At 45.0% G+C, this 25,831-nt stretch overlaps 1 protein-coding gene across 2 annotated transcripts in view; it reads right to left on the bottom strand.

The window, feature by feature from the left end:
* ZDHHC2 (zDHHC palmitoyltransferase 2) overlaps positions 1-23,925 on the bottom strand; it is a 177,756-nt gene extending 153,831 nt beyond the window's left edge. For both annotated transcript variants that reach the window (XM_075347082.1, XM_075347083.1), the window contains exon 1: positions 23,654-23,925. In XM_075347082.1, coding sequence (XP_075203197.1) covers positions 23,654-23,783 — 130 coding nt within the window. In that variant the 5' untranslated portion in view covers positions 23,784-23,925. The remainder of the gene's footprint in view (positions 1-23,653) is intronic.
* Positions 23,926-25,831: the final 1,906 nt, after the last annotated feature.

Below are 25,831 nucleotides of genomic sequence, written 5' to 3'. Positions count from 1 at the left end.
AGTCTGACAATGATAATCTCCAAAAGCTAACATACATTGCAGGTAAACAACACAAAGTGTTATAAGAAACCCATTGCTGAAATATGTGTTAACCCCTAGAGCTTGCTGACTTTAAATTACAAAGCAAAAACCTGCAGACTGATTCCCTAGTTTTATTTTTTTTTTTTTTGCATATATCAATAGTACACATGAAAATAAGCAACTCTATAATTTTCTATGCAGGGTGGACACAGGGTGGTACACACACATTCTGCTGCAAGTTCTCCTGAACCAACAGTTAGGCCATGATTTGTGGAGTTTTTTCAGATTCCCAGTCACACAAAATACTCAGAAAAAGGAAAACATGGTGCGAATTTCTAATCTACAGCATGCTCACTATTCTGCGGATGCTAATTGCGGCTTTAATCCTATTCAATGCTTGGTAAATGGAGTAAGGCCCTGTCACACACAGCGATAAATCTGCGGCAGATCTGTGGTTGCAGTGAAATTGTTGACAATCAGTGCCAGGTTTGTGGCTGTGTACAAATGGAACAATATGTCCATGATTTCACCGCAACCACAGATTTGCCAAAGATTTATCTCTGTGTGTGACGGGGCCTTACGGTGAAATCCACAGCTAAATATGTGATGAAAGTCACAATTAAGGGTACTTTCACACTTGCGTTGGACGGCTTCCGTTGCTATCCGCAGCCTTGAGGAATTACGGTAACCGTTGCACGAAACCGTTATATTCCTCATAGACTTCTATTAGCTACGGATAGCAACAGATGGTCTTGCATTGCATCTGCCCCGCGGCGCATCAGTTGTTTTGATGCTGACCGTCAGTGACCGTCGGGCGGATGGAACGCTGCATGTAGCGTTTTTCTGCACTTGGCGGAGTGTAAAAAAAACGCAACCTGCAGGATTCCGTCGGTGTCCGTTGTTTTTATAATGGACGCCTATGGTGGCGGATTCCGTTAACACATCCGTCTTTACACAACTGCGCATGCTCAGATGTGTAAAGTCAAGTAAAAAAAACCTATAACGGTTTGCGTTATTTTGTACGATCCGTAGCATCCGTTGTGCCACTATATGCAACGCATCTGTTGCATGCGTCACACAACGCAATGCTACGGATCCCGTCCAATGCAAGTGTGAAACTAGCCTAACACATGCACATTCTGTCTGTGGATTTGTGGTGTTTTTGTCAGTAAAATGTATAGCAGAAAATTGCCAAAATGTGTGAACACAGCCTGATATATAACTTTATGAGCATTAGCTGCCATCTCCAATCTCAGTATCTCCAATCTCAGTAGTGGGAAAATCCGTATTTACTGAAGACAGATTTTACCGGTGAGCTGAGAATTTTGAGAATGAATGATCAGTCCTGATGGAGAAATAAGCAGATTTCTGTGACAACATAAATTATACAATTTCTTATTTTTATGTGTACTACTGATTTATGAAAATACCATGAAAATTACTGTTACTCTCTAAAATGAGTTTTCTTCTTTGACCCCGGTACATGGTGGGGTTTACTAGCTATACACCTAGAAAGCTTCTATATGGATACTACACACCTATAGGTACTACACATCTATGGATACTGCACACATTTGGATAATAGACACACATATAGATATTATACAACTATGGATACTACACATCTATGTACACTACACATCAATGGATACTACACACACCTATGGATACTATACAACTATGGATACTACACACTTATAGATACTACACATCTATGTACACTACACATCTATGGATACTACACATCTGTAGATACTACACACCTATGGGCACTACACAACTGAGATACTACACACCTATGGATACTACAGAACAATAAATACTACACATCTATGAATACAACACACATATGCATGTACAGTCCCTGACAGTTCTGTCGCTTATCCATGTTATGTAAATAAAAGCTTATAACCTGACTTTAAATTCATCCATTGGTTTTATAAATTACTCTTTTGAAAGCTGAAACCCTCCCAAATTTGGTTTAGGTTATGAAAATAAAGTTGCTGCAAAGCTGAAATATTGATCATTTAATGAACACAGAAAGGTCAGACTTTGGCAAGACAAAGGTTTTATCACTCACAGAAAGTAATGTGAAATTCAAATAAATAATTAACTTCTAATACAAAGATATGTAGCATAACATTGGTGAATGAAGTTGTGGTTCTGTTAGAGCCATATTTAATATTTTGTGTGACTTCCATGAGCTTGAAGGACTGCATCCATGCGGTTCAACAATGATTCATACAATTTATTGATGAAGTCATCAGGAATAGCAAAGAATGCAGTCTTACATGCCTCCCAGAGTTCATCTAGATTCTTTGGTTTTGTCTTCCAAGCTTCCTCTTTCATCCTACCCCAAACATGCTCAATGACGTTCATGTCTGGTGACTGGGCTGGCCAGTCCTTGAGCACCTTGATCTTCTTTGCCAGGAGGAACTTTGTTGTAGCGATGGATATATGAGATGGAGCACCATCCTGATGCAGAATTTGACCCCTTTTATGATTGGGAATGTAAGAGGTAGCTAATACTTCTTTATATTTTAGGCTATTGATATTGCCTTCCACCTTGCAAATGTTTCGCACACCCCCATACTGAATGTAACCCCAGACCATAATCTTTCCACCAACAAACCTAACTGTTTTCTGGGTTTATTTTGGATCCATACGAGCTCCAGTAGGTCTCCTGCAGTATTTGCGGCAGCTGTGGTATAATTCAACTGAAGATTCATCAGAGAAATCCACTTTCTGCCACTTTTCCAGCGTCCATCTGTTTAGCAGGCTGTGGGACTTGGCATATGTCCCACGCTTTTTTAATTGCCTTTTGTTTAGTGCTGGCTTCTGGGCACTGATTCGATCATGGAGGCCATTGACACAGGGACTTGAGGTGACCAGGCCTGTTGGAGCTCTGCTGCAGTGGAAGAGGGGCTAGCTTTGGATTTTCTAACCAACAAACGTTTCTCTTGAGCAGTGTCTTGTGGGGTCTGCCGGACCTGGGCTTGTTAAAAACAACTCCAATCTCTTCAAAATTTTTTTAATTCTTTATACTTAACGCTGAGACACATTAAAGGTGCCAGCAACCTCTGCAGTGGATCTAGTCTTCAGCCTCTTGTAAATCAAGGCTTTGGTCTCAGGGTGGATTTTTGGCATGTTGCCAGAGGTCAGGTTGCAGTTCAAGTGAAGGTCTGGGTTCCTTTTTATACACACCCACTAATTAACCGATCATTTAGTGAGCAGAGGTGAGGATGTAAACTAGGATTGGGTGCATTATATGACAAGGTGACAAAACTTTTGTCTTGCCAAAATCTGACCTTTCTGTGTTCTTAAATGATCAATATTTCAGCTTTGCAGCAACTTTATTTTCATAACCTAAACCAAACTTGGGAGGGTTTCAGCTTTCAAAAGAGTAATTTATAAACCCAATGGATGAATTTAAAGTCAGGTTATTAGCTTTTATTTACATAACATGGATCAGTCACAGAACTTTTGTCAGGGAGTGTACAGACCTATAGATATTACAAATCTATGGATACTACAAACCTATAGATACTTATCACAAGGGTACCAGAATGGAGAGTGGTTCCCTCTACTTCAGGTGTTAGGAGATTGCAGCATATGGTACACGCACTCTTGTGCAGGTTAAAACTGTGAACTGTGCATATTCCTCTTGGTCCGATGCTGTAAATAGTTTGTCTGGTCTCATAAAAAGCCGGGTCACAGCTATTCTGAGTTGCATTCAATTCCGTAAATACTCATCTCTCAGCTCTGGGAGATGTCAGCGATAACTCTGGTATATCTAGCCTCAAGATTGAACCTGTGAGCTGAGAGTATACTAGAAACCTATACATACTACACATTTATGGATAATACAGAACTATAGGTAATAGACATCTATGGATACTACACACATATGGATACTACACATCTAAGGATACTACAGTATACATAGCCCGCCCACCATTCCTAGGAGTAAGCAGCATTGAAGATGAGCTCCTGAGTTTTTCATCATTTATACCTTGTAATGAGCGAACAGTAAGACAAAACCTTGAAAAATTCGACTCTGTGGAACAGGAAAGCGAGCTGGACTGAGCTGGACTAAAGATTTTTATGAAAAAAGAGGAAATAGAGGATTTAAAGGACATAAGAAAAAACCTGTTGAAGGACAGATCACATACAACAGGAGGACTCCAAACTGACATCTGACACCCAGAGATCTGCACATCTAAAGGTAGGACCATCCTCCATCCATACCACAACCTACAAACAGTGCTGTAATTACATCTCTGATAAATAAGGATTATTATAAAAATGGAAAATATAAATGTAGAACAAGTAACTGGGCAGAGAGCAGAGCTGAAGACACCCGACACCAGGAGGTCACACACTCTGGAAATCACATACTCTAAAGGGCAGAAAAGCATTCATGCACAAAAAGCCATTAAACATGCAAAGATTAGAGAAGAGCCAGAGACCCTCTTTCCTGATTTTACCTCTAAAGAGGAAGATAAAAGGAAAACCAATTATTTATTTTTCACAGACCAGCCCTTAGCCTGGCACACCGCTCTGTGCAATCAATATAAGTATATATCCAAGAACGGCAATACTAAGGGCCAGCAGATCAGAATTAGAAACCAAAAAGAAGACGAGACCAACTCACTGACCATAAACGTGTACAATAACGGCATAATCATGGTACAAGGGGCTGAGGAAAACTTACAGAAATTTGAAGACAGCTTTTCTCAAATTAAACTCCAGGCACAAAACTGCAAAGAACAACAAACCCCAGCAGCCACCATCACCTCTACAGAGACCTCCAGAGACAGAACTGCAGCCCCCAACACTTCACACCCCTCACCCGAGACCCTCAGAGACTGTTTATCTCAACTAGAAAGAGACTTTGTACAATTTAAAGAAGAACTTCAAAGAAACCTTGGTGACAGAAATGCAAATGACCAAGTAATGAATGAGATAAGCACACTGAGATGTGAATATGCAGCAGTGAATATGCATCTGCAGGAAATAAGAAGCAAAATGTGTGAACTGCAGCAAGAAAATGCCCGACTGAGACTGGAGATAACAGAGCTGAAGACTCCAGGACACCTGAAACAGGAGGACGCCATAGAAACACAGAGGAGTGAAGACAACATGGCCCCCACTGGCCAGGAGGGAGCTATGGTAACTAACACCAGAACAGACACAATGGCCTCCACTGGCCAGGACACTGAGATACCAAATAACTCCAACAATATGAATGCTCCTGAAAATAACATAAGTGAACCACAAGCCAGAGAAACAGAAAAGAGAAGAGAACTAGCCACCAGCAAAATCTCCAGCACAGACACCCAGCTTCACCCACGTACCCCACCCGTGACCTCACAACGTTTTGATACCATCCTAATAATGGACTCAAATGGGAAATACCTGAAAACATGGCGACTATTTCCAGGAAAAAGGGTCAAAAAAATCCACTGTGCAACTATTGAGCAGGTGATGGCAGTCATCAATAACCCACGGTTCACAAGCCCAAATCATATTTTTATACACACAGGAACAAACAATCTGCCAGCCCAACACCAGCAGATCGCAGGACAACTGACCCAACTAGCAAAGACGGCAAAACTAAAATTCCCAGACAGCAAAATAATTCTATCATCTCTGCTCCCAAGAAATGATGTATCCAGCCAAACTACCCAGAACATCAACACGGACCTGACCACAAGAATCAAGGCTGTGCCCGACGTGATCCTGGCACAACACCCCTCCATAAAACACCAACACCTCTACGACGACAAGCACCTAAACAAACAAGGGGTCAGCCTACTGGCCAAAGAGCTGAAGGACATTATACTAAACAGAGACCCCATGCCTGGACTCAACAACAACCAAAATCCCATGGAAAGACCCCCAACAATAAAAAGACGGGAAACCCCAATTTCATCACAGGAGGCCAGAAACAAAGCCCTTCACCCAACATCGGGCCATCAGAGGAGGAGACCACCATGGAGGGGACCATCAACCCCACACAGAGACATGCAGGGCAGAGATATGGAAGAGATTAGAACCCTGCTCAGCACATTGTGCAGGAAACTAATGTGACTGGATCTAACATACCTATAAACCAGTCGTAAATCCAGAGTGTCTTACACAGCCGCACTCATTACAAGGTATATACACATGAGGTATATATAGAAAAAAAAAATGACCTCATTCACAATCAGCAGCTGGAACATCCAAGGCCTGAGCACCTCGGCCTTTGGATGTAAAACAAATGACCCCGACTTTATTCAAAGACTGAAGAACATAGACATTCAGATCCTCCTGGAAACATGGACCAGAGCTGAAAACGAATCTCTGGTGCCAATCGGATACAGAGAAATCTCTGTCCCTGCCCTTAAAAATAAAAACATCAAACAGGGCCGCTGCTCAGGAGGAATATTGATCTGGTATAAAGAAGAGCTCCACCAGTACATCAAACCAGTGAAGAGAGGAGGCAGCCACATATGGATCAGAATCAGCAGCTCCATCCTCACCTCTCAGTCCGATGTCTACCTCTGCACCACCTATATACCACCGCCAGAGTCCCCCTACTTCAATCCAGACAGCTTTGAGATCTTACAAGAAGAAGCCACCCATTATCAGGTCCTGGGCAAAGTTCTCATCTTTGGAGACCTCAATGCAAGAACAGGGAGAGAAAAAGACTTTCTGACCACAGACGGAAACATCTACATATTTGGGGCAGAGAATGACAGTCACGACTCAGAACACTCAGAGAGAAACAGCTATGACAGTACAGTCAACAAAAGTGGCAAAAAGCTCCTGAACTTATGTAAAAGTTTAGGTCTTCATATTCTTAATGGACGTACAAAGGGAGACTCACTGGGAAGATATACACTAGACTCCCATGTAGGAAGGAGTGTAGTAGACTACGCCATTACAGATATGGACCCGGCAAATATTAGCGCCTTCATAGTCACCCCACAAACGCACCTGTCAGACCACAGCCAACTTCTCCTGTACATAAAATCTACAGAGAAACCATCCACACAAAAGCCACAGCAGAGCAGCCTCTACAACCGACCTCCATCCTATAAATGGTCCAAGACGTCAGAAATAAAATATAAAGAGGCTCCCAACAGACCGGAATTACAAGAGATGCTCCACAACTTCTACAGCTACAAGTACAAGTCAAACCCAGAAGGAGTGAATCAAGCTGCAAAAGACCTCAACAAAATATTCCACACCATGGCCAAATTGTCCGACCTCAAACAAGTCAACTACAAGAGGCCAAAAGAAAAGCAGATCAATGGTTGGTTTGACAAAGAGTGTAAAGCCGTTCGAAAGACCCTGAGAACAGCCTCAAACAATAAACACAGAGACCCCAACAACCCAGACCTGAGGGAAGCCTATGACACCATACAAAAGCAGTACAAAACCATCCTCAGGAGGAAGAAGCAGAGCTACATCTCTACCAAACTTAGCCAACTCCAAGACGCCCTCCAAGACAACTCCTTCTGGGAAATATGGAGCCACATGGACACAAAGAGCAAGAAAAAGACTGATACCCATATCCAAAATGGCAACATCTGGCTCCAGTACTTCAGAGACCTCTACAAAGACATCCCAAAAGAAGGACTAAGCCAAGAGCAGGAAAACATAACATCAAAACTAAAGGCAATGGAAGAGAAAATCAAAAACTTCCAAAACCCACTGGACACACCAATTACATTACAGGAAGTTGCAGAGAAAATCACTTCCATAAAGTGTAAAAAATCTAGTGGTCTGGATGGAATCCCCCCAGAGATGTTGAAGTACAGCCCACCAGAAATTCAAGCTGCAATGGTTAAACTGTTCAACATTGTGCTGAGTGCTGGCTACTTCCCTCGTACCTGGAACCAAGGACTCATTACACCGATCCACAAGAGTGGGGACAGGTATGACCCTGCCAACTACAGAGGCATATGTGTCAGCAGTAACTTGGGAAAACTGTTCAACAGCATCCTAAACAAAAGGATCATCAGTTTCCTTACCGAGCACAATGTCCTGAGCAAAAGCCAAGCAGGGTTCGTGCCAAACCACCGCACCACGGACCACATCTACACCCTGCACAGTCTCATTCAGAGCCACGTCCACAATACAAAGCATGGGAAGATATACGCCTGCTTTGTAGACTTTAAAAAGGCCTTTGACTCAGTGTGGCACCCGGGCTTGTTCTTAAAAATGCTGGAAAGCGGAATAGGAGGAAAGACCTACGATGTCATCAAAAGCTCCTACACCGAGAACCTCTGCAGCGTGAGTGTGAACGGTAGAAGAACGGCTTATTTCCAGCAGAGCCGAGGAGTCAGACAGGGCTGCAGCCTAAGTCCAACGCTCTTCAATATTTACATCAATGAGCTGGCTGCTGCTCTAGAATCTTCACCTGCTCCAGGTCTCACACTCCATGACGCCCAGGTGAAATTCTTGCTCTATGCAGATGACCTACTGCTGGTGTCACCAACCGAGAAAGGTCTCCAAGACAACCTACAAATTTTGGAGAAATTCAGCTCCACATGGGCACTACCGATCAATCTAAAGAAAACCAACATCATGGTGTTCCAGAAGAGAAAAAGAAGATTTGACCAGCATCCTTCATTTGTCGTAAACGGCTGCACTCTAACAGGAACAGACAAATACACCTACTTGGGCCTGGAAATTCACCAGTCAGGGAGCTTTAAACAAGCGATAGAGACCCTGAAAAACAAGGCCTGCAAAACCTTTTATGCCATCCGAAGGAAATTGTATCATCTGAAGCCACCAGTGAGGGTCTGGCTAAAAATCTTCGATTCCATCATTGCCCCAATCCTCCTGTATGGCAGCGAAGTCTGGGGCCCTCACACTTACCCAGATTGGTCAAGGTGGGACTCCAGCCCAACAGAAATATTCCACCTGGAATTCTGTAAGCACCTTCTCCAGGTCCATCGAAGCACCTCCAACAGCGCCTGTCGAGCTGAGCTGGGCAGATTCCCTCTACACCTAGCAGCTCTGAAGAGGTCACTATCATTTCAGGCTCACCTACAGAGTAGCAATCCAAGCTCCCATCACCACAAAGCTCTGATACATATACGTGGGCCAGATGAACCAGGACCCCTGGCACAGCTCTCCCAAACCCAACTGGACAAAATAACCAATCACAGCAGCCTGACAAGAACCAGAATCAGGAAGATGGTAGACGAGGGCCAGGAGAGGTATGTCAGTGACTGGAGGACCGACATCAACACCTCACAGAAACTGACCACGTACCAGAGTCTACAGAGAGACTACAGACTGGCCCCGTATCTGGAGAAAATCCCGGACCCCAGAGACCGCAGGACCCTGAGCCGATATAGACTCAGTGCCCACAGTCTAGCCATCGAATCCGGTCGACACAAGCAGAGCTACAAGCCAAGGGAGGACAGACTGTGCCAACACTGTGACCTGGAGGCCCTGGAGGATGAAACCCACTTCCTGCTACACTGCACCAAGTACTCAGCAGTGAGGGACACTCACTTCAGGAGACTCTCCCATCTCTTCCCGGATTTCAGCTCCATGAAGGAGGAAGAGAAAATATATATCCTGCTGGGGGAAGAAGAGAGCGCAGTGGAGATAGCAGCGCGGTATGTGAGCGAATGTCATAGACTTCGAGAAAGAGAACTATGATAAGCCATGGACTTCCATAGCCCCCCATCCCAGATGTGGCCCCCCAATCCCCACCCTGGATATGCCCCATCCACCGTTACCACAGTCCCCACCGTGGATATGCCCCATCATAAGCCATGGACTTCCATAGCCCCCATCCTAGAAGTGCCCCCACAGTCCCCACCCTGGATGTGCCCCATCCATCCTTCCTACAATCCCCACCCACCATCCCCACAGCCCCAGGCCCTAATGTACACTTGCTTTGGCAAAACTAATTTGTATTTGGTCCTGCCAATAAAGCTTATTTGATTTGATTTGATTTGATTTGATACATCTATGGATGCCACACACCTATGGATATTAAACACCTATGGATACTACACATCTATGGATGCTACACATCTACGGATGCTACACACCTATGGATACTACACACTTATAAATACTACACACCTATGGATACTACACACTTATAAATACTACACACCTATGGATACTACACATCTATGGATGCTACACACCTATGGATATTACACACCTATGGATACTACACATCTATGGATACTACACAGCTATGGATACTACATATCTATGGATGCTACACAGCTATGGATACTACATATCTATGGATACTACACAGCTATGGATACTACACATCTATGGATACTACACAGCTATGGATACTACATATCTATGGATACTACACAGCTATGGATACTACATATCTATGGATGCTACACAGATATGGATACTACACATCTATGGATATTACACACTTAGAAATACTACACAGCTATGGATACTACATATCTATGGATACTACACACCAATGGATACTACACAGCTATGGATATTACACTCCTATGGATACTACACATCAATGGATGCTACACACCTATGGATATTACACTCCTATGGATACTACACATCTATGGATACTACACACCTATGGATACTACACACCTATGGATACTACACACCTATGGATACTACACACCTCTGGATACTACACACCTATGGATACTACACACCTATGGATACTACATACCTATGGATACTACACACCTATGGATACTACACACCTCTGGATACTACACACCTATGGATACTACACACCTCTGGATACTACACATCTATGGATACTACACACCTCTGGATACTACACACCTATGTATACTACACACCTATGGATACTACACACCTATGTATACTACACATCTATGGATACTACACACCTATGGATACTACACACCTATGTATACTACACATCTATGGATACTACACACCTATGGATACTACACAGCTATGGATACTACACACCTATGGATACTACACAGCTATGGATACTAAACATCTATGGATACTACACATCTATGGATACTACACACCTCTGGATACTACACATCTATGGATACTACACAGCTATGGATACTACACACCTATGGATACTACAAATCTATGGATACTACACACCTATGGATACTACACACCTCTGGATACTACACACCTATGGATACTACACACCTCTGGATACTACACATCTATGGATACTACACACCTCTGGATACTACACAGCTATGGATACTACACAGCTATGGATACTACACACCTATGGATACTACACACCTATGGATACTACACATCTATGGATACTACACAGCTATGGATACTACACACCTATGGATACTACACATCTATGGATACTACACACCTATGTATACTACACATCTATGGATACTACACACCTATGGATACTACACAGCTATGGATACTACACACCTATGTATACTACACATCTATGGATACTACACACCTATGGATACTACACAGCTATGGATACTACACACCTATGGATACTACACACCTATGGATACTACATACCTATGGATACTACACACCTATGGATACTACACACCTCTGGATACTACACACCTATGGATACTACACACCTCTGGATACTACACATCTATGGATACTACACACCTCTGGATACTACACACCTATGTATACTACACACCTATGGATACTACACACCTATGTATACTACACATCTATGGATACTACACACCTATGGATACTACACACCTATGTATACTACACATCTATGGATACTACACACCTATGGATACTACACAGCTATGGATACTACACACCTATGGATACTACACAGCTATGGATACTAAACATCTATGGATACTACACATCTATGGATACTACACACCTCTGGATACTACACATCTATGGATACTACACAGCTATGGATACTACACACCTATGGATACTACAAATCTATGGATACTACACACCTATGGATACTACACACCTCTGGATACTACACACCTATGGATACTACACACCTCTGGATACTACACATCTATGGATACTACACACCTCTGGATACTACACAGCTATGGATACTACACAGCTATGGATACTACACACCTATGGATACTACACACCTATGGATACTACACATCTATGGATACTACACAGCTATGGATACTACACACCTATGGATACTACACATCTATGGATACTACACACCTATGTATACTACACATCTATGGATACTACACACCTATGGATACTACACAGCTATGGATACTACACACCTATGTATACTACACATCTATGGATACTACACACCTATGGATACTACACAGCTATGGATACTACACACCTATGGATACTACACAGCTATGGATACTAAACATCTATGGATACTACACATCTATGGATACTACACACCTCTGGATACTACACATCTATGGATACTACACAGCTATGGATACTACAAATCTATGGATACTACACACCTATGGATACTACACACCTCTGGATACTACACACCTATGGATACTACACACCTCTGGATACTACACATCTATGGATACTACACACCTCTGGATACTACACAGCTATGGATACTACACAGCTATGGATACTACACACCTATGGATACTACACACCTATGGATACTACACATCTATGGATACTACACAGCTATGGATACTACACACCTATGGATACTACACATCTATGGATACTACACACCTATGGATACTACACAACTATGTATACTACACACCTATGGATACTACACACCTATGGATACTACACATCTATGGATACTACACACCTATGGATACTACACACCTATGGATACTACACACCTCTGGATACTACACACCTATGGATACTACACACCTATGGATACTACACACCTCTGGATACTACACATCTATGGATACTACACACCTCTGGATACTACACAGCTATGGATACTACACATCTATGGATACTACACATCTATGGATACTACACACCTATGGATACTACACAACTATGTATACTACACACCTATGGATACTACACACCTATGGATACTACACACCTATGGATACTACACATCTATGGATACTACACAGCTATGGATACTACACATCTATGGATACTACACATCTATGGATACTACACATCTATGGATACTACACAACTATGGATACTACACATCTATGGATACTACACACCTATGGATACTACACAACTATGTATACTACACACCTATGGATACTACACACCTATGGATACTACACACCTATGGATACTACACATCTATGGATACTACACACCTATGGATACTACACACCTATAGATACTACACACCTCTGGATACTACACACCTATGGATACTACACACCTATGGATACTACACACCTCTGGATACTACACATCTATGGATACTACACACCTCTGGATACTACACAGCTATGGATACTACACATCTATGGATACTACACATCTATGGATACTACACATCTATGGATACTACACACCTATGGATACTACACAACTATGTATACTACACACCTATGGATACTACACATCTATGGATACTACACATCTATGGATACTACACATCTATGGATACTACACACCTATGGATACTACACACCTATGGATACTACACACCTATGGATACTACACATCTATGGATACTACACACCTATGGATACTACACACCTATGGATACTACACACCTCTGGATACTACACACCTATGGATACTACACACCTATGGATACTACACACCTCTGGATACTACACATCTATGGATACTACACACCTCTGGATACTACACAGCTATGGATACTACACATCTATGGATACTACACACCTATGGATACTACACATCTATGGATACTACACACCTATGGATACTACACAACTATGTATACTACACACCTATGGATACTACACACCTATGGATACTACACATCTATGGATACTACACAGCTATGGATACTACACATCTATGGATACTACACAACTATGTATACTACACACCTATGGATACGACACGTGATGCCCACAGTAGTCCTATGGATTACATAACAGGTAATGCTGTAATATATCTGCCAATTTTTTAAAACAAAAACCATTTATAACTCAAAGCCAAAATCTTGACATATTTCATCATGCTGTAAACATAAACTGCATGAACCATATCAGCACATAGAAATGTTACACCAGCCCTGGATATGTACCCAGAGCCCCAAATATCTCTGAGTGCGGGGGAACATCATTCCTGCAGAACTGACTCAAATACTGGAGAAGCAGCACAGAAATAAGGTGATTATTATTCATAAAGTAATGAATAATTACAAGACAAATGATGTTTATTTCCCATCTCACAGGCTGCGAGCTCACACTACACGTACAAACCACGATACATAAAGTGGCCTGTTTACATCAAGTATCCAATCATTTTTCAGGATCTGGTTGCTTTACAAGGTCGTATGCACAGATTGTAGCCTGTGTCCTGCGCCAATACTCTCCAAGGATGGCCTGACCGGATCTTCTACCACCTATGCCAATCCAAGTAGCTGGACCAGAAATGACTGCTAATCTCAGGCGGGCTTTACACGTTGCGACATCGCAAGCCGATGCTGCGATGTCGCACGCGATAGTCCCCGCCCCCGTCGCAGGTACAATATCTTGTGAAAGCTGGCGTAGCGAAAATTATCGCTACGCCAGCTTCACATGGACTCACCTGTCCTGCGACCGTCGCTCTGGCCGGCGACCCGTCTCCTTATTAAGGGGGCAGGTTGTGCGGCGTCACTGCGACGTCACACGGCAGGCGGCCAATCGGAGCAGAGGGGCAGAGATGAGCAGGATGTAAACATCCCGCCCACCTCCTTCCTTCCGCATATTCTACGGAAGCCGCAGTGACGCCGGTAGGAGATGTTCCTCGCTCCTGCGGCTTCTCACACAGCGATGTGTGCTGCCGCAGGAGCGAGGAACAACATCGGACCGTCGCGTCAGCGTAATTATGGATTACGCCGACGCTGCACCGATGATACGATTACAACGCTTTTTCGCTTGTTAATCGTATCATCGAGCCACTACGATGTCGCATGCGATGCCGGAAGTACGTCATTTTCAATTTGACCCCACCGACATCGCACCTGCGATGTCGTAGTGTGCAAAGCCTGCCTTAGGGCATCAATGGACAATTAACCAAGTTATGCGAACTATTTGTGCCTGCCAATGCTAACAATTTCTAATTCATAAGTCGTTATCAAATAAATAGCACCAAATTCTTGTGCAATCCTACTAAATTCTAACAAAGGGTCCAATTCATCATTTCATTTTTTTGAAAGTCACTTTTAATTTTGGACTTGTGGTTTTCGCTGATTTTTTTGCCCCAAATTCATAAAAATGGCAAGAACAATTCATGAAATCTGCGCAAAGCCCAAAATTGTATTTTTGATCTGTTTTAAACTGTTACAACTTCTTAACTGGATTAGTCACAAGTTTCGCAAAATGAGCCAAAATAACAGGCATAGAATCGCTCCATGGAAGAATGAAGTAGGGTCGAGCTACATTTTGTGATTTTTTAAAAAAACGTCACAGTTCATGAATCTGTGTAAAGCATCTGGAAAAGCCACATTGATATAAAAAATGTTAAAAAACTAACTAAACTGGAAAAGACAACTTGAAAAAAATGTGCAAATCCAAAAGACACTAATTGAGAGGTACTCGGCAAACAATTAGTGGAAATGCCATGATGAATTGGGTACATAGACTTCAGTACTGACAATGCGGCACTGCAACATTACATGAAAGAACTGCAGGAACCTGTAAAATCATGAAACCTGTTACATTTTTGGGTGCTTCTTACAAATAACACAATATTCCAGTTCTAAACCATAATGTGAGTCATATTCGACTGCGTCTCGTGTGTGTGATTGTTGTGAGACTGTTGTGTGTGATTGTTGTATGTGGCTATGTATGGGAGCATGGTCATATGGTCCACAGTAAATGGGGACACAGTATTTGGGGCACAGTAATATGGTGCACAGTAATATGGAGCACAGTATATGGGGGCACAGTATTTGGGGCACAGTAATATGGAACACAGTAATATGGAGCACAGTATATGGGGGCACAGTATTTGGGGCACAGTAATATGGAACACAGTATATGGGGGCACAGTAATATGGAGCACAGTATATGGGGCACAGTAATATGGAGCACAGTATATGGGGGCACAGTAATATGGAGCACAGTATATGGGGGCACAGTAATATGGAGCACAGTATATAGGGGCACAGTAATATGGAGCACAGTAATATGGTGCACAGTGTATGGGGGCACAGTAATACGGAGCACAGTATATGGGGGCACAGTAATATGGAGCACAGTATATGGGGGCACAGTAATATGGAGCACAGTATATGTGGGCACAGTAATATGGTGCACAGTATATAGGGGCACAGTAATATGGAGCACAGTAATATGGTGCACAGTATATAGGGGCACAGTAATATGGAGCACAGTAATATGGTGCACAGTGTATGGGGGCACAGTAATATGGAGCACAGTATATGGGGGCACAGTAATATGGAGCACAGTATATGGGGGCACAGTAATATGGAGCACAGTATATGTGGGCACAGTAATATGGAGCACAGTAATATGGAGCACAGTATATAGGGGCACAGTAATATGGAGCACAGTAATATGGTGCACAGTATATAGGGGCACAGTAATATGGAGCACAGTAATATGGAGCACAGTATATGGGGGCACAGTAATATGGTGCACAGTATATAGGGGCACAGTAATATGGAGCACAGTAATATGGAGCACAGTATATGGGGGCACAGTAATATGGTGCACAGTATATAGGGGCACAGTAATATGGAGCACAGTATATGGGGGCACAGCAATATGGTGCACAGTATATAGAGGCACAGTAATATGGAGCACAGTATATAGGGGCACAGTAATATGGAGCACAGTATATGGGGGCACAGCAATATGGTGCACAGTATATAGAGGCACAGTAATATGGAGCACAGTATATGGGGGCACAGTAATATGGAGCACAGTATATGTGGACACAGTAATATGGTCAACAATACATGGGACACCGTAATATGGTACACAGTATGTGGGGACACAGTAATATGGAGCACAGTATATGGAGCACAGTATATGGAGCACAGTATATGGGGGCACAGTATTATGGTGGCACAGACACAAGGTGGCAGAGCATATGGGGCACAGTATACAGTGAGGCACATTATACAGTGGAGCACTATGCCAGCCGTCCTCGGTGACAATTTCCACAGTTTAGGATCACTTTGCAGTCACCAGCAAAATGGGTCCGCACTGTGATCCTAAACTTCATCCTCCCTTATCCTTTTGCAAATACCCAGAAGTGGAGGGGGGGTGACATCACACACAGGAGAGCAGATTCTGCCCTCTTTTACTGCAGTTGTAATGCAGGTAGTTGTTCAATACGTTTTCAGCAGCTGCTCCCCCTAGTGTTTATGAGTGAAAAATATCAAACTTTTAAAATTATTTTTTATATTTTACTCAATTAAAAACAAATGATAATATTTAAACAAAACATTAAAACATCAATACTTTACAGTTTTTCCAATTATTGAATTTTTTTTGTTGTTGACACCTTCCCTTTAAGCCCAAATTCTAGGTCTGAAACAGTTGTGCAAAGGCTAAATCTCATGTGATGTCATGTGACCTGAAGAAATCAAGCAAATGCACCAAATCTTCGAGTGACACGGAATCAAATTCCATCGACTTCTCTGGACAACAATAATACCATTCCTTTGAAATTTTAATGTAGTGCAATAAAAGAAGTTTTTTAAGAAAAAAACGCCTGGATCCGCTGGATATTTGCTTTTTCTTGAATAGCAGAATAAAGGGTCATATGTGCAGTATACAGGATCAGGTGTGTACAGTATATGTATATACAGCGGTGTGAAAAAGGGTTTGTCCCCTTCCTGATTTCTTTTTCTTTTGCATGTTTGTCACACTTAAATGTTTCAGATCACCAAACAAATTTATATATTAGACAAAGATAACACAAAATACAGTTTACAAATGAAAGTCTTTATTATTAAGGAAAAAAGAAATCCAAACCTACAAGGCCCTGTGTGAAAAAATGATTGCCCCCTACCTAATAACTGGTTGGGCCACCCTTAGCAGCAACAACTGCAATCAAGCGTTTGCAATAACTGGCAATGAGGCTTTTACATCGCTCTTGAGGAATTTTAGCCCAGTCATTTTTGCAGAATTGTTGTCAGGCTGCTTTCACACATCCGGGTTTTGCTGAGCGGCACAATACGGCGCTTTGCAGAAAAAACTCAACAGGTTTTTTTTGCTGCCGGTTGTGTTTTTTCCGCATAGACTTGCATTAGCGCCGTATTGTGCCGCATGGCCTTGCTTTGTGTCCGTTTTTTGCCGGATGCGGCATATTTAGCCCATGCGGCGGCTGGATGGAACGTTGCCTGGCACGGTTTTTTGTGCGGCGAAAAAAACGCATCGCACCGGATCCAGGGCAATGCGGCGCGATTTACAATGCAAGCCTATGGATGCCAGATGCGGCGTCCTGCGGCAAAAACCGCATCCGGCCACCGGATGCGGTTATTTGAACTGCGCATGCTCAGCATCGAGCCGCATCCGTCAAAAAATGGACGGGCCACATGGAAAAACTGATGCAACGGATCCGGTTTTTTTCGCCGCATCCGTTGCATAGGTTTTTGAGCCGGATAGAGCCGCACTGCAAAAAACGGATGTGTGAAAGCAGCCTAATTCAGCCACATTGGAGGGTTTCTGAGCATGAACCGCCTTTTCAAGGTCATGCCACAGCATCTCCATCGGATTAAGGTCAGGACTTTGAATAGATGACTCCAAAGTCTTAATTTTGTTGGTCTTAAGCCGTTCAGATCTGGACCTGTTGCTCTGTTTTGGATCATTGTCCTGCTGCATAACCCAAGTGTGCTTCAGCTTGAGGTCACAAACAGATGGCCGGAAATCTCCTTTGGCTTTGTGCGCACTAGAAATGTGAAGTTTCTCAAGAAAATTTCTTGAGAAACTTCTGGGAGTGGAAGATTTCCGGACCTCCGGAAAAAATCCGCACCAAATCCGCATGCGGATTTGCCGCGGATTAGCTGCGAATTTGCCGCGATTTTCCCGCAGGTTGTTCCCTGCGGATTTTGCAGGCTGTACTGCCGAAATCCGCAGGGTACCTGCGGAAAAGAATTGACATGCTCATTTTCTCAAGAAATTTTCTCAAGAAAATCTTCTCAAGGAAATTTCTTGAGAAAAATCCGCACAGTGCGCACAGCTATTTTTTTTTTTATAGGATTTGCTGGGAAATGTCTGCACAAAGATTGCAGACATTTCTCAAGAAATTTCCGCAGCAAATCTGCGGGTAAAACGGCCTAGTGCGCACATAGCCTTTGGGATTTTTTGGTAGACAACAGAATTCATGGTTCCATTTACCACAGCACGTCATCTAGGTCTTGAAGCAGCAAAACAGCCACAGACTATCACACTACCACCACCATATTTTACTGTTGGTATGATGTTATTTTTCTGAAATGTGTTACTTCTACACCAGATGTAAGGCTACTTTCACACATCTGGTTTTTGCAGTGCGGCTCAATCCGGCTCAAAAATCTTTGCAACGGATGCGGCCAAATAAATTGATCCGTTGCATAAGTTTTTCCATGCGGCCCATCCGTTTTTTGCCGGATGCGGCTTGATACTGAGCATGCGCAGTGCAAAAAAACGCATCCGGCGTCCGTAGGCTTGCATTGTAAATCAAGCCGGATCCGGCGCAATGCGGTTTTTTTCGCCGCACAAAAAAACGTGCCAGGCAACATTCCATCCGGCCGCCGCATGGGCTAAATATGCCACATCCGGCAAAAATCGGACGCAACGCAAGGCCATGCGGCACAATATGGCGCTAATGCAAGTCTATGCGGAAAAAACACAACCGGCGGCAAAAAAACTGTTGCGTTTTTTCTGCAAAGCGCCATATTGTGCTGCTCAGCAAAAAACGGATGTGTGAAAGCAGCCTAATAGGACATACATCTCCACAAAGTTAATTTTAGGCTGCTTTCACATATCAGTTTTTTGGCATCAGGCATGATCCGGCGAAAAAACTGATGCGACGGATTCGGTGAAAAAACAGATCAGTTGCATCAGTTTTTTCCATCAATTTCTTCAGTTTTTTGACAGATCCGGTGTGCTCAGTTCAAAATAACGGATCCGAGGGCCGGATCAGTTTTTTTGCCGTATTACGCTGGATCCGGCGTCCATAGGCTTCCATGATAAAACACACCGCCGCAATCCGTTTTTCTGCTGGACACAAAAACGTTCACTTCAATGTTTCATCCGGCCGCCGAACAAGTAAATTTTTCCGGATCTGGCAAAAAACAGATGAAACGCAAGGCCATCCGGCACAATGCGGAGCTAATGAAAGTCTATGGGGGAAAAAACAGATCCAGCGGCAACAGACGCCGGATCCGTTTTTTTTAGTTTTTGCCGGATTGTGCCTGATGGCAAAAAACTGATGTGTGAAAGCAGCCTTAATCAGATTGAGATGCTGTGGCATGATCTTAAAAAGGCAGTTCATGCTGTGAAACCCTCCAATGTGGCTGAATTACAATTCTGCAAAGATGAATGGGCTAAAATTCCTCAAGAGCCTCATAAAAGTTTCATTGCTTGTTATCGCAAATGCTTGAGTACCATTGTTGCTGAAAATTAAGTTTAGGGGCAATCACTTTTCACACAGGGTCCTGTAGGTTTAGATTTCATTTTCCCTTAATAATAAAGACTTTCATTTAGAAACTGCATTTTTTGTTTACTTGTGTTATATTTGTCTAATAATTAAATTTGTTTGGTGACATCAAACATTTAAAAGGAATCTGTCAGCAGGTTTTTGCTATGTTAGGGGTACTTCTCACATAGCGAGATCACTGCTGAGTCACGGTTTTTGTGACGCAGCAGTGACCTCATTAGCGATCTCGCTGTGTGTGACACTGAGCAGCGATCTGGCCCCTGCTGTGAGATCGCTGCTTGTTACACACAGTGCTGGTACATTTTTTTGATGTTGCGAGAGAGCAACGATCTGAATGTGCAGGGAGAAGGGAGCCGGTGTCTGGCAGCCTGCGGTAAGCTGTAACCAAGGTAAATATCGGGTAACCAAGCGAAGCCCTTTGCTTGGTTACCCGATATTTACCTTGGTTACTAGCGTCTGCCGCTCTCAGGCTGCCAGTGCCAGCTCCCTGCACACGTAGCCAGAGTACACATCGGGTAAATAAGCAAAGCGGTTTGCTTATTAACCCGATGTGTACTCTGGCTAGGAGTGCAGGGATCCAGCGCTAAGCGGTATGCGCTGGTAACCAAGGTAAATATCGGGTAACCAAGCGAAGTGCTTTGCTTGGTTACCCGATATTTACCTTAGTTACCAAGCGCAGCATCGCCTCCACGCGTCACTGCTGGCTGGTCACTGGTCGCTGGTGACATCTGCCTGATTGACAGCTCACCAGCGACCATGTAGCGACGCACTAGCGATCCTGACCAGGTCAGCTCGCTGGTGGGATCGCTGGAGCGTTGCTAAAGTGTGACGGTACCCTAAGCTGAAGCCAGCATGCTGTAGGGGTAAAAAAAAAACTATGCCTTTCTTATCAGGTTCTCTGCTGTTGTTTACTTAAACTAAAAGCTTTATCACTTGGTGATTATCATTGCTGGGTCTAGCTGCCATGTGCAGGGCAGTCTGACACACCCCCTCCTGTGACTGACACCTCACTGTCAATGTACAACCTTTATAGAGAGTCTTGTGCGGGTGGGGACAGCTCACTGGGGTCAGCTACATGACTAATGCTAAAAATGCACATTGTGTAAGAACGGCCCAGTAATCTAAGTCATACATCATTGAACTCAGGGTCTCTTTGCCTACATGCTCTCAGATGAGGTAGCGAAAATCTGCTGATAGATTACACTTTTTCACACCACTGGATATATAGCAGTATATAGTATCAGGTGTAATAATAAAATGAAAAATAAAGTTTATAAAGTTTATTTATATAGCGCCAACATATTCCGCAGCATTTTACAATCAAGTGGGGTCTTGTACAGACAAAAACAAAAGTAGCACATAGTTCAATAGTTACAGGAGGAGTGAGGGCCCTGCTCGCAAGCGTGCAATCTACAACCTAAGGTGTGCAGTATGTAGCAATATATAGTATCAGGTGTGCAGTATATAGGATCAAGTGTGGTTAGTATATAGCAGTTTATTATATCAAGTGTGTACAGTATATAGGGTCAGGAGTGCAATATACGGTATAGCTTCATGTGTACAGTATATAGCATTATATAGTATCAGGTGTGCAATATATAGCAGTATATAGTATCAGATGTGCAGTATATAGCATCAGGTGTGTACAGTATATAGGATTATGTGTACAATATATAGCAGTAGATGGGATCGGTGTGCTCAACATATAGCAGTATATATAGGACCAAGTATGTACAGTATATAGGATCAGGTGTGTACAGTATACAGCATAAGTATAAGATAAGTTATGTACAGTATATATGGTAGGATTATGTGTATAGTATATAGCAGTATATAGGATCGGGTGTGCAGTATATAGCATTATATAGGATTAGGTGTGTACAGTATATCGCTTTATATAGGATCATATATATATATATAATATATAGGATCAATTGTGCAGTATAGTACCATATATAAGATCAGTTGTGTATAGTATATAGCAGTATATAGGATTATGTGTACAGTATATAGTAGTATATAGGATCAGGTGTGCCATATGTAGCAGTATATAGGATAAGCAGTGTACAGTAAATAGCAATATATTGCATCAGGTGTGTACAGTATATAGGATCAGGTGTACAATATTTAGCAGTATGAAGAATAAGGTGTGTGTAGGATATAGGGTCTAGTGTACAGTATGTAGCAGTATACAGGAGCAGGTGTGCAGTATATAGAAGTACAAAGGGTCAGGTGTGCAGTATAAAGAATCAACAGTGCAGTATATAGCAGTACGCAGGATTGGGTGTTTATAGTATATAGCAGTACACAGGATCAGGGGTGTATATAGTAGAGCATAGGCTCAGATGTGCAGTATATAGGGTAAGAAGTGCAGTATATAGGGGCAGGTCTACAGTATTTAGCATTTGGCAGAATCAGGTGTGTACAGTACATAGGGTCAGGTGTACAGTATACAGCAGTACACAAAATCAGGCGGGCAGTATATAGCAGCACATAGGATCAGGAGTGCAGTATATAGCAGCACATAGGATCAGGAGTGCAGTATATAGCAGTACACAGGATCGGTTTGTATAGTATATAGTAGTACACAGTGTGTATAAAATACAGCAGTATATAGGCTCAGGTGTGCAGTATATAGCAGTATATAGGGTTAGGAGTGCAATATATAGGATCAGGTGTCAGTTTGTAGAATCAGGTGTATAAAGTACATGGGGTCAGGAATATAGTATATAGCAGTATACAGGATCAGGCGTGCAGTATATAGTAGTACATAGGCTCAGGAGTGCAGTATATAGGATCAGGAGGGCAGTATATAGCAGTACACAGGATCAGGAGGGCGACAGGTCAGGTTTGGGGGTCTCACCTATACATAGCTGGATGACATAGGCGTAGTAGGACCAGCAGACGATGATGGAGATGAAGAACACGGGGATCCAGTACAGACATCTCCTGCACCTCCTCTTCACGCTGCTAGGGCCGGACGGCGCCATCATGCAGCCGGGGCCTCGTCATGGGCGGGAGGTCAGGTGGGGTGCCCGCTGCCTGGTGCCCACAGCCCGGGCAATGCAGGAGCGGTGCGGTGTACGAGTGTTTGTCTGCGCTGGCCCCGCCCCTCCCCCTCCTCCGCCAGTCTCTGCAGCCTCTGCACTACTGGTGCCAGTGCCTGGTGTGCGGGTCCAGCTACTGGTGCCAGTGCCTGGTGTGCGGGTCCAGCTGCTGGTGCCAGTGCCTGGTGTGCGGGTCCAGCTGCTGGTGCCAGTGCCTGGTGTGCGGGTCCAGCTGCTGGTGCCAGTGCCTGGTGTGCGGGTCCCGCTGCTGGTGCCAGTGCCTGGTGTGCGGGTCCAGCTGCTGGTGCCAGTGCCTGGTGTGCGGGTCCAGCTGCTGGTGCCAGTGCCTGGTGTGCGGGTCCAGCTGCTGGTGCCAGTGCCTGGTGTGCGGGTCCCGCTGCTGGTGCCAGTGCCTGGTGTGCGGGTCCAGCTGCTGGTGCCAGTGCCTGGTGTGCGGGTCCCGCTGCTGGTGCCAGTGCCTGGTGTGCGGGTCCCGCTGCTGGTGCCAGTGCCTGGTGTGCGGGTCCAGCTGCTGGTGCCAGTGCCTGGTGTGCGGGTCCAGCTGCTGGTGCCAGTGCCTGGTGTGCGGGTCCAGCTGCTGGTGCCAGTGCCTGGTGTGCGGGTCCAGCTGCTGGTGCCAGTGCCTGGTGTGCGGGTCCAGCTGCTGGTGCCAGTGCCTGGTGTGCGGGTCCAGCTGCTGGTGCCAGTGCCTGGTGTGCAGGTCCAGCTGCTGGTGCCAGTGCCTGGTGTGCGGGTCCCGCTGCTGGTGCCAGTGCCTGGTGTGCGGGTCCAGCTGCTGGTGCCAGTGCCTGGTGTGCGGGTCCCGCTGCTGGTGCCAGTGCCTGGTGTGCGGGTCCAGCTGCTGGTGCCAGTGCCTGGTGTGCGGGTCCAGCTGCTGGTGCCAGTGCCTGGTGTGCGGGTCCAGCTACTGGTGCCAGTGCCTGGTGTGCGGGTCCAGCTGCTGGTGCCAGTGCCTGGTGTGCGGGTCCAGCTGCTGGTGCCAGTGCCTGGTGTGCGGGTCCAGCTGCTGGTGCCAGTGCCTGGTGTGCGGGTCCAGCTGCTGGTGCCAGTGCCTGGTGTGCGGGTCCAGCTGCTGGTGCCAGTGCCTGGTGTGCGGGTCCAGCTGCTGGTGCCAGTGCCTGGTGTGCGGGTCCAGCTGCTGGTGCCAGTGCCTGGTGTGCGGGTCCAGCTGCTGGTGCCAGTGCCTGGTGTGCGGGTCCAGCTGCTGGTGCCAGTGCCTGGTGTGCGGGTCCAGCTGCTGGTGCCAGTGCCTGGTGTGCGGGTCCAGCTGCTGGTGCCAGTGCCTGGTGTGCGGGTCCAGCTGCTGGTGCCAGTGCCTGGTGTGCGGGTCCAGCTGCTGGTGCCAGTGCCTGGTGTGCGGGTCCAGCTGCTGGTGCCAGTGCCTGGTGTGCGGGTCCAGCTGCTGGTGCCAGTGCCTGGTGTGCGGGTCCAGCTACTGGTGCCAGTGCCTGGTGTGCGGGTCCAGCTGCTGGTGCCAGTGCCTGGTGTGCGGGTCCAGCTGCTGGTGCCAGTGCCTGGTGTGCGGGTCCAGCTACTGGTGCCAGTGCCTGGTGTGCGGGTCCAGCTGCTGGTGCCAGTGCCTGGTGTGCGGGTCCAGCTGCTGGTGCCAGTGCCTGGTGTGCGGGTCCAGCTGCTGGTGCCAGTGCCTGGTGTGCGGATCCAGCTACTGGTGCCAGTGCCTGGTGTGCGGGTCCAGCTGCTGGTGCCAGTGCCTGGTGTGCGGGTCCAGCTGCTGGTGCCAGTGCCTGGTGTGCGGGTCCAGCTACTGGTGCCAGTGCCTGGTGTGCGGGTCCAGCTGCTGGTGCCAGTGCCTGGTGTGCGGGTCCAGCTGCTGGTGCCAGTGCCTGGTGTGCGGGTCCAGCTGCTGGTGCCAGTGCCTGGTGTGCGGGTCCAGCTACTGGTGCCAGTGCCTGGTGTGCGGGTCCAGCTGCTGGTGCCAGTGCCTGGTGTGCGGGTCCAGCTACTGGTGCCAG

Source organism: Anomaloglossus baeobatrachus, chromosome 1 (assembly GCF_048569485.1).
Source record: "Anomaloglossus baeobatrachus isolate aAnoBae1 chromosome 1, aAnoBae1.hap1, whole genome shotgun sequence".
NCBI lineage: Eukaryota > Metazoa > Chordata > Amphibia > Anura > Aromobatidae > Anomaloglossus > Anomaloglossus baeobatrachus.
This window is presented reverse-complemented; position numbering and strand designations above follow the sequence as displayed.